The sequence below is a fragment of the Lupinus angustifolius genome, unplaced genomic scaffold, assembly GCF_001865875.1.
Source record: "Lupinus angustifolius cultivar Tanjil unplaced genomic scaffold, LupAngTanjil_v1.0 Scaffold_515, whole genome shotgun sequence".
Lineage (NCBI taxonomy): Eukaryota > Viridiplantae > Streptophyta > Magnoliopsida > Fabales > Fabaceae > Lupinus > Lupinus angustifolius.
In genome coordinates this window covers 15,282-26,839 of record NW_017727875.1, presented here as the reverse complement: position 1 = coordinate 26,839, position 11,558 = coordinate 15,282, and the positions used below count along the sequence as shown (strand labels likewise).

General features: G+C 35.8%; 1 protein-coding gene across 1 annotated transcript in view; it reads left to right on the top strand.

Annotated features, from left to right (window-relative positions):
* The window catches only part of LOC109341594, a 1,449-nt gene extending 769 nt beyond the window's left edge, over positions 1 to 680 (top strand). The window contains exon 2 of the mRNA XM_019579534.1: positions 489 to 680. Coding sequence (XP_019435079.1) covers positions 489 to 680 — 192 coding nt within the window. The remainder of the gene's footprint in view (positions 1 to 488) is intronic.
* Positions 681 to 11,558: the final 10,878 nt, after the last annotated feature.

Below are 11,558 nucleotides of genomic sequence, written 5' to 3'. Positions count from 1 at the left end.
ATTCCCATGTGCTCTTTTTGGTTGAGGTGGAAATTTGAATTTGAAAATGATTCTCCATGGAGTAAGTGTCCAAATTCGGTTGAGGAATGAATAAGGAGAGAATCATTTTTTCTTCATGGCTTTCCTTTATGGTGTGCCTCGTGTAAAAGGAGAATATATCCTTGATGATTATGCTCACTCATAGTAATTGTGAATAAGGAAGGGATTGATGGATTCCAATTTGAGTTAAATGCTTTGGAGTGAATACGGAAATAATCAATTTGCCTTCTTTGGTTTCTTTGTGATTTGGCTCGTGTGAATAGAGGGATTCTCTATGATGATCACACCCAACACATGCTTAATTTGATTAAGGAAGGTCTTGATGAGCTTTTATTATGATTTGAATCTTTAAGGAAAGTTTTGCCATGCTCCTTGATTCTCATTCACACGCCTCCTTGATTAGGAAATAGATGGAATTTGTTTGATTGCTCTTGATTGTTTTGATATAGGGTTATTCCACACGTGCTCTTCAAATTAGGAAAGGATTCTTTGAGATCTTATGGCCTTTAAGGGTGATCTCACGGCTTGGCTCACTAAGGAAAGTGTTCCCTTGCTTGTACCTGAATTACATGGTTCTTAATGAAATTTATTACAACTATAAGTTCAAGTATAATGCAAATAGTAATTGTTCTTCCAAATAAGGTAGGAAAATAATTCCTAGACTACATGTGGGTATGATAATCCCCACTTATTAAATGGGACTCCCACATGCCTCAAGTGTTCCCTCCTTGGCCGTGGCCAACTTGGGTTACTTCTATAAAAATGGTGCAATGTATGGGCCTGATTTCCTTGTTGGGCTTTGTTGACTTGATCATTTGTTCCACTAATAGGTTGAGAGTTTGGTGCGGTTTCTTGGTTCTGGACCGGGTCATGGGCCCTCCTAGCCCACTTAACTCTTTCTCATTGATGGGCCTTGGTGGATTCATATCACCTGTCCTTCATGGACCAGATGCGAGAAAGATTATCTGGGTGAGTCTTCTACTATTTCCTAGATGGTTATTCGGGATACAACCAAATTGTTGTAGATCCATAAGATCAATAAAAGACGACATTTACTTGTCCTTTTGGTGTCTACGCATACAAGATGCATGCTGGCTATTTTCGTTGACTTGGTAGAAAAATGCATCAAGGTATTCATGGATGATTTTTCAGTATTTGGAGATTCTTTCAATTTATGAATGAAGAAGCTAGAGTCAGTATTGGAGAGATATGTTGAGACCAACATAGTACTAAATTGAGAAAAATGCCATTTCATGGTCACCGAAGGCATTGTTTTGGGGAACAAGATTGCAAAAAAAGGGGTAGAAGTAGATAAAGGAAAAGTAGAAGTCATAGAGAAGCTTCCACAACTAACAAATGTTAAAGCCATCATAAGCTTTCTAAGACATGCTGGATTCTTCCGCCGCTTTATGAAAGATTTCTCCAAAAAAGCTAAGCCCCTTTGCAATCTTCTCCTTAAAGATTCTGCTTTTAATTTGGACGAATCCTGTTTAGAAGCATTCAAAACTTTGAAAAACTGCTTGGTAACCGCTCCTGTTATAATTTCACCAAACTGGGATCTACCTTTTGAACTAATGTGTGACACTAGTGATTAAACAGTTGGTGCAGTTCTAGGACAGAGGAGGGAGAAGGTGTTCCATGCAATACATTATGCTAGCAAAGTTTTAAATGAGGCACAAATTAACTTCGCCCCAACAGAAAAAGAATTACTAGCTATTGTATTCACATTGGAAAAATTTAGAAGTGATTTGATTGTGGCCAAAATTATTGTTTTTACTGATCACTCCACAATCAAATACCTCCTAAAGAAACCTGACTCCAAGTCATGGTTAATACGATGGATGCTACTTTTACAGGAATTTAACTTGGAAATTCGTGACAAAAGCGGGAAAGATAATCTCGTGGCTGATCGTTTGTCACGATTACTCAATGAAGAAGTCATGAAAGGAGAGAGAGAAATAACTGGAGCATTTCCGGATGAAAAGCTATTTATCCTTCAAGAAAGACCATGGTTTGCTGATATAGCCAACAACAAAGCCTCATGAATTATTCATGATCATTTCAACTATCAGCAAAAATGGAAATTTCTTAAGGAGGTCAACAATTACGTCTAGGATGAGCCATACTTGTTCAAAGAAGTAACTAACAACATAATTCGAAGGTGTGTTGATTCGAAGGAGGCTCATAAACTTTTCTGGCGTTGCCATAATTCTGTTTATGGAGGACACTACAATGGAGAAAGAACTATTGCAAAAGTCCTCCAGTCTAGTTTTTTCTGGCCCTCTATCTTTAAAGATGTCAAAACTTTTGTTCAAAAATGTGATGCATGCCAAAGATCAGGCGAAATGGGAAAAAGAAATGAAATGCCCTTGCAAAATATTTTAGAAATTGAAAATTTTGATTGTTGGGGCATTAATTTCATGAGTCATTTCCCATCATCGTTTTCAAATCAATATATCTTGGTGGCTGTTGACTATGTTTCTAGATGGGGTAGAAGCATTAGCAACATCAAAAGCGGATGGAAAAACAATTATAATTTTTTTGAAAAAGAATATTTTTACCCACTTTGGAACACCAAGAGTACTCATAAGTGATGGAGGATTTCATTTTTTAAACTCCCAATTACGCAAGGTTTTGGAATTTTATAATGTTAAACATAAGGTAGCATCACCTTATCACCCACAAACCAATGGGTAGGCTGAAGTATCCAACAGAGAATTAAAAAGAATTTTAGAAAAGACAATCTCTTCCTTAAGGAAAGATTGGTCACAAAAGTTTGATGATACTTTATGGGCATACAGAAAACTGCATTTAAATCATCAATAGGCCAAACTCCAAACAAAATAGTTTACATCAAAGCTTGTTATTTACTAGTTGAATTGGAGCATAAAGCCTATTGGGCACATAAGTTTTTAAATTTTGACTTCAATGATGCAGGAACAAAACGAAAGAATCAATTACACCAATTAGAGGAAATGAGGGTCCAAGCCTATGAATCTTCAAGATTGTATAAAGAAAAGGCTAAAAAGTACCATGACTCCAAAATCCATAGAAACGATTTCTATATAGTTCAGAAGGTACTCTTGTTTAATTCAAGATTAAAACTACTTCTGGGAAAATTCAAGACCAAATGGTCAGGGCCATTCGTGTTAAAAGATGTTAAAGAATATGGAGTAGTCGAATTGGAAGATCCAAAGTCTCAAATGACTTGGACAATGAAGGGATAGAGGTTAAAACCATACTTGGATGATGATTCAGGATCCATCATCGAAATTGCATCAGAATAACCTCTACAGTTGAAACATGCATCAAGCTATTGACGTTAAACGAGTGCTTGCTGGGAGGCAACCCAGTAGTTGGTTAGTTTTTTAATTTCTTTTTAATTTATGTTATGTTTTATGTTTAACTAAGTTTGTTTTTAGTAATAGGTTATTTTTCTTTTAGAAAATTTCACACGCATCAAACATCTCCTTTAAACCAATATTTCCATTTGCTTGAGGACAAACCATCATTTAAAGATGGGGAACATGGTTTAATGCATATGAATTTTTTAAAAAGAAAGTTAATAGTGTATATAATATTGTATAGTTATTTAAAAAGTAATTTGATTGTCCTTAAAACTCAAAAAAATTTCTAAACCGAAATCAAAGTGGCTAAGTGAAAAAATTGAGGCATGATTACATGATTAGAAATTGCTAAGCATATCTTGACTTCAGCTTTTATTGAGCAAAATGAGATATAAGCTAAACGTTTTGTGAAAACATCACATAATGTCATAACTTGAAATGTTTTGCAAATGAAAATTAAATTTGTGTAACATGATATTTGTAAACATTTTTTTTAGATCAAGAAGTGTAAATCCAAACCAAGTGAGGGAGGGAGCCCAACACATGAGGATCAAAGTTAAATCACCATTTTGAACATGCAAAGTGTCAAAGTGTAGCACTATTAGATTGCCTATCTTTTGATGAAGACAAGGATTTCGTGAAAGCTTAAAGATGACTCAACAAATCAATATGCCATGGACTCAAGGGTCTCATATCTAGATTAGGTTCGTATAAGAGTCAGTTTTATAGTCTTAAATGTGTGCCTTAGATATTGAGACTAGATTTGGTAAACCTAGATGCAATTCTCACAAGCCTTAAAAAGAATGAATTCATTTACATGAGACATGTCATCTAGATTATTATATGTTCATGCATTAATCATACATGTTATTTGCGCATCTTAGGCATAATATATTGGTAAAACATGTATAGTCGATAAACATAACATATATGTAGTTTACCATTTAATCATTTAGCTGCAAAATATGCCAGTTAATCGATTAAGGAAGGTGTAATCAACTAACGTGAATTCGGTTTTAACAGATAACTGAAAACCTGAAAATAGTTATTCTCAACAGCTCGTTAATCGATTAACATGACACTTAATCGATTAACTGGGTCTCAGAAAAGTTTTCTATATAAACTGTGTTTTTAGGTCATGCATCATACATCATGCCATTCATTTTTAGAATTTCTAGTTGCATATTTTTCGTGCTCAATTGTATCATATAGGCATAGTTAAATGCATTGTGAGATAATATCATGTTTAGGGTTTAATTGTCATCCAATTGCATGTGATTAATGTATTAAACTTTGCTATCTTTTCTTGCATGATTCTTGCATTTCTTTATAAGAATTATAGGATAGAAATTCTCTGTTTCTACATATTATTGAACTCATACATATTCATGCCAACTTGTGAGTTTTGTATAGGGTTTTCAGTTGAGTTTCAATGTACTATTTTGAGCTACATTGTGCTTAATAATACTCTGGTTTTGCATTGTTTTTGTGTTGTAATAAGGGAAGTCGTCTCTTGGTGTCTTAGCGCCTAAGAGATTCAGTGAGTCTTCACCCAGACTTAGAGGTCTTGAGTTTAGAACGTTTTCTTGGTGGGGGGATAGATCGTAAGAAAGCTTTTCTCAGGCGATTAGGTGAGTCAAACCATGAAAGTGGGTTCTTGGATTCAAGAAGGAAGCTGATAAGTTTTTGTATTGGAAGTGTGCATGTAATAATACATTCATTTCAATATTAGTGAAGAAAATATCTCGATATCAGAAGGGGAGACCTGAATGTAGTTTTCAAGTGGACCGCAAACGAACTAGGATAAAATTCCTTGTTGCAGACTTTTTCTATCCTTAATCTCTTTACATTTCAAGTTGTAATATTGCTTAATTTTAGCTGAAAATTTGGATACTATAACTTTGATATATTGAGTTTAATTCTGTTCAAGTATATCTGCTTTATTTGTATCTGATTATCGGTGAGTGGCTGTACAATATTCCATTCCGCAACTTGTTGTTTTCTGTGAGTTAATCGATTAGAGTGTTAATGGATTAACTGGGGCTTTTTCCATAATAGAACTTTGGTGTAAACATCGTTAATTGGTAATTGTGACACCTATTCAACCCCTAGGTGTGTTCTGCCCACTGATACCCAACAAGTGGTATTAGAACTAGTATGACGTGCTAGCTCAACCACATATGCGTGATCCTTAAGGAAAACAAATGGGTTCCACCAACCCCTTTGGCAGTGATGGTGCATCCATTAACTGCCCTCCCGTATTCAGTGGCGAAGGATACACCTACTAGAAAGTCCGGATGAAGATATTCATTGCAGCCATTGACTTGGATATTTGGGAATTCATAGTCAACAATCTTTCGTCCCAATGCATCTAGTGGATGATGAACCGAAAGAAAAGCCTAAGAGTTTATGGACCGATGATGAACGTAAAAAGGTTGAATACAACCTACATGGTAAAAACATCATCATATCGGCCATATCATATGATGAATTCTTTCGGGTTTCAAAGTGTCAAAGTGCCAAGGAAATGACTCACGAAGGCACTAGCGAAGTCAAGCGTGCCAAGATGAATGCACTGACACATGATCATCAGCTTTTTCATATGTTTCCGAGTGAATCTATCAGCGACATGCAAAAGCGATTCACAGATATAGTAAACCATTTAGTTGCTCTAGATAAATTTATTTCCAAAGGAGAACTAACTAATAAAGTTTTGTGTTGTTTTGACATGAGATGGCAACCTAAAGTTACAACTATCATGGAATCCAAGGATCTTGACTCCATGCCTTCAGTAACATTACCTAGAAAGCTTCAAGAGCACGAGATGGAACTTGGGCGCTTGACGATGCATGAGGAATCAAATCGTAAACAGCAAGGCATATCTCTTAAAGCAACAACGTCTCAACCTATTGAAGAGAAATAAGATGCTGAGTCTGATTCAGATATTGATGATAAAACGTTGAGCCTTCATGTATGAAAATTCGGGAAATTCTTAAAGAAATGAGGCTTTAAACATTTTCAAAAGAAAGAAGCACGAGAATCAACTCGCAGAAGCAAATGTAATAAAGAGCGCTTCACTTGCCACAAGTGTGGTAAGGCAGGACACATGAGATTTCAATGTCCTACTTACCTCAAGAAAGTTGATTCGGAGAAGACCACTCCTCAGGACTTCAAGTCAAAGAAGACCTACATTGTCTGGGACGTACTAGAGGAGGATACGACATCAAGCACCTCAGAGGAAGAGGAGACCGCCAAGCTATGCCTAATGACCAGAACAAATGAAGCTTGTGACTCAAATTCAAAGGAGATAAACAATGAGGTATACTCTAACACCTCATCTTCTTCTGATGATTCACCTCCTTATGACGACTTATATAATGCTTATGTCGAATTGCATGAAGAATTAAAAAATTAGCTAGAATGAGTTCTGATAGAAAATGAGTAATCCTTCTAAATGAACAGAAAATAGTTTTATTACAAAAAGAATTAGATGAGTTGAAACTTGATAATGAAACCTTAGATATAATATTTTCCTGTAATACATGCAATGGCTCAAATGATAATTTATGTTAATCAACTGTCTGTGTGTCTTGTGAGAATTTGAAAAATGAGAATTTGAAACTTAATGAAAAACTCACAAAACTCATAGACATTCAAAATCAATTAGACACTATGCTTAGTCAAACTAGACATGTTGGTGACCATATGGATTAGGATATCTTCACCATATGCGTAGGAGAAGACCATATGGGAAATCTGTAACTCGATGTAATAAGAAGTTTTATAATAAGAAAGTTCCTACATGTTTCTATTGTGGCACACATGGCCACACTTCCTACTCTTGCTATATCAGGAAGTATGGTATACATAGAGGTGTATATGTCTGGATGAAAAATGGAGATAAATCCCTAGTTACTAACAGAAAAGGACCCAATATAAATTGGGTACCTGAAAAAGGCAAGTGATCTATTTTGAAGGTATGTCTACGAGCACACAGGCAACATTGGTATCTTGATAATGGATGCTCAAGGCATATGACGGGAGATAGATCGAAATTCTTAGATCTATCATTGAAAGAAAAAGGGTTTGTCATGTATGGAGACAACAACAAAGGAAAGATACTTGGTACCGAGACAATTGGCGACTCAACTCAGGCAGTGATCGAGAATGTACTATATGTTGAAGGCCTGGAGTGCAACCTATTGAGTATCAGCCAACTCTACGACAAAGGTAATCGTGTATCTTTCGACTCTGAGTGTTGCATAATTCGTGACAATTTATCTAACAAGCTCAAATTCGCCAGACATCGTATTAATAACATCTATATGGTTAACCTAGAAGATGTCATGACATTATTTTCAAAATGTTTTGTTTCTAAATAAAATGATATTTGGATTTGGCATAAGCACGTCGCTCATATTCATGTAAAACATCTAAATAAACTATCTAAAAATAATTTGGTTGAGGTTCTACCAAAAATTGATTTTAAAACTTAGGAAACTTGAGATACTTGTCAAAAATGTAAAAAAGTTAAAAACTCTTTTGGTAAAAAGAATGTAATATCCACAACAAGACCTCTAGAGCTTCTCCATATGGACTTGTTTGGACCTTCACAAATAATGAGTTTTGGTGTTAGTTTCTATGCTTTGGGAATTGTTGGTGATTTTTCTATATTCACATGGACATTATTTTTATCTTCTAAGAGTGATGCATTCAAATCTTTCAAAAACCTTGTCAAGCAAATTCAAAATCAGTTTAATCTCAAAATTGTATTCATTCGATCCGATCATGGTGGCGAATTTGAAAACCACCACTTTGATAAATTTTGTAATAAATATGGTATCATGCATCAGTTCTCAAATCCTCTTACCCCTCAACAAAATGGAGTTGTTGAGAGGAAGAATCGAGTTCTGCAGGAACTTGCTAGAACCATGCTAAACGAAAGCAAGGTTCCTAAGTAGTTTTGGGCTGATGTAGTGTATACTGCTTGCTATATGATAAATCGTATACTCTTGAGGCCTACTTCTTTGAAAATTCCTTATGAACTTTTAAAAGGCCGAAAACATAATATTGCTCATTTTCATGCTTTTGGATGTAAATGCTTTATTTTAAATAATGGAAAAAGAGCGCTAGGAAAATTTGATTCAAAAGTAGATGAGAGTATATTTTGAGGGTACTCATTGCATAGTAAAGCTTATCGAGTGTTTAATAAATATTCCATGCAAGTAGAAGAGTCTGTACATGTTCATTTTGATGATGAAACTTCTCCAAAAGAGAAGAGAAAGGTATTTTATGATGACGTTGCAGGTGCTTTAGCAGAAGCATACTCTAAGGACATGGATCAGGACAAAGAAGAAGAAGTAGAGCAAATTTTCCAAGATGAGCATCAAGACCTGCCAATCGTGTGGAAGACTAAGTAAGATCATCCACTTGACAAAGTTATAGGTGATATCTCTATGGGGGTGGTAACCCGTATTTCTTTACGTTATTTTTGTAACTTTGTTGCTTTTGTATCCCAAATTGAGCCAAAGACCATCGATGAGGCCATTAAGGATATGCACTAGGGTATAGCTATGCAAGAATAGCTAAACCAGTTCGAGCGCAATAATGTATTGGACTTGGTCCCTAAGCTAAAAGAACATCCAATGATTGTACTAGATGGCTCTTCCGAAACAAACTAGATGAATCTAGCTTGATCATTAGAAATAAGGCATGCTTAGTGGCCAAAGGCTACAACCAGGAGGAAGGCAGCGATTATGATGAGACCTACGCTCATGTAGCCATATTAGAGGCCATTAGGATGCTTCTATCCTTTGCATCGATTATGAACTTTAAGCTCTTTCAAATGGATGTTAAGAGCGCCTTTCTGAATGTCTACATTCAAGAGGAGGTGTATATTGATCAACCTCCCGGCATTGAAAATTTTAAATATCTGAACCATGTATATAAGCTCAAGAATGCTCTTTATTTCCTGAAACAGGATCCTAGAGCTTGGTTGACAGATTGAGCTCTTTCCTTTTGGAAAAAGGATTCGTGAGGGGCATGGTTGATACTACGGTCTTTATCTTTATATTAAATGATCATGTATTATTAGTTCAAATATACGTTGCTGATATAAATTTTTGGATCTACTAATGACATTCTTTGTAGAGAATTTTCTGAGATGATGGAGGGGGAATTTGAGATGTTAATGATGGGTGAGCTGGCTTTCTTCCTTGAGATACAAATTAAACAAATGGAAAGTGGCATCTTCATTCATCAATCGAAGTACTGCAAGGAGTTACTCAAAAAGGTCAACAAGGAAAAATATAAAGAAGCTTCTACACATATGGCGTCCGCTTGCAATCTAGACAAAGATGAAAAGGGAAAAGCTATTGAGGTAACCAAGTACCGAGGGATAATCAGCTCTTTATTATATTTAACTGCGAGCCGCCCCGATATTATGTTTAGTGTTTGCATGTGTGCAAGATTTCAAGCATTACCTAAAGATTCACATTATAGTGCTGTTAAACGTATCATGATATTTAAAAGGAAAAATAAATATGGGATTATGGTATCCTAGGGATGCCTCGTTATCCTTGGTAGGATATTCCGATTCCAACTTTGCTGGATGTAAGCTGGACCAGAAGAGCACTAGTCGGACTGGTCACTTACTAGGTAGTTCCTTAGTTGCATATCACACTAAAAAGCAAGCATGTGTTGCTTTGTCCACCACCGAAGCGGAATACATTGCCGCCAGTGTGTGTTGCGCTCAAATCCTATGGATGAAGCAACAACTTAAGGACTTTGGTCTTAATCTAGAAAAGGTCCCAATTAAATGTGATAATACAAGTGCCTTAAACCTATCCAAGAATCTCGTTTTGCATTCGAGAACCAAGCCTATAGATATTAGACATCACTTCTTGCGTGATCATGTTCAAAAAGGCGATTGTGTGCTTGATTTTGTTGAAACTACTAAGCAATTAGCTGATATTTTCACCAAGCCCCTCTCACGAGATACTTTCTATGTTCTTCGAAGAGAACTTCGAATCCTTGATGAAAAATATCTTGATTAAAATCGTCTAATATGCTTTGCATGCCAAATGTCTCACGAGATACTTTTTATGTGCTTTGCATGCCAAATGTCTAATATGCTTCAAAATGAATATTTGTTGAATGCATTATATTCCCAATATGATTCATGATCTAGTATAATTAGCTCTATATGTATGTGTGTTTGCTTAAAATTGCTTGACATATGTTAGAAATCTTTGCATGCTTCTAAAACTCAAAAACGTTCATGATTCTACAAATATGATGACTGTTAATTGATTAACTATGAGTCTTAATCGATTAGAATGAGTTCCAGTAGCCAACAATTAAATTTTTATGAAATTTAACCGATTAATGTCCCATCTTAATCAATTACCTGGACTCATTTTTTTGAAAATCTGGAATTTTAACTATGATTAATCGATTAAGTACTGCTCTTAATCGATTAATGGTAGCAGATAAAGTAGAATCAGAAGCGTTTTTGCCATCTTTTTCAAAATCCTCTCTATCCCCTTTTCTCTCTAAATCTCAGAGGCAACAACATAATATGAATTCTTAGCCTTAAAGAAGAATAAACCTCACCCTCTATCCACATTGCACTTCATTTCATCCCGTTGCTTCTCAAATGTTTCAAGGAAACCCACTTTCCCAATTCCAAACCCTAAGGTTATGTTCCTCCCCCCTAAATCCTTCTTCACCTCTCAATACTCTCGGTTTTTGTAATGAAAATGGAAAGAGGACATTCAAAAAGGATTAAGACAACTGCTCAACACCCTCGAAAGGCCCTATTGCTACACCATCGAATCCGAATGTGAGGCAGGACCATGGAGACCTTTACTATTCTCTCATACTGCAGGAGACTCTATTGTCAAAGCTCCAGGGCAGGCAACCAACTTACATCAGGTATGCCGATTTAACCTGGATGGTAGAACAAAATTTTGAATTTCTGCAAGGCATGCAAGCTCAAGGAGTTGTCACCTTTCTGGAATTAAAGGGAAATATTTACTCTGCTTTGGTTAGAGAATTTTATACCAACTTTAGATATAAGGATGGCAAGTATTGGTCTATGGTTTCTGGAAATTTGTATGAGCTAAGTGAGCATATTTTCATGAATGTGGGAGGTTTGTCCACCAATGGTGC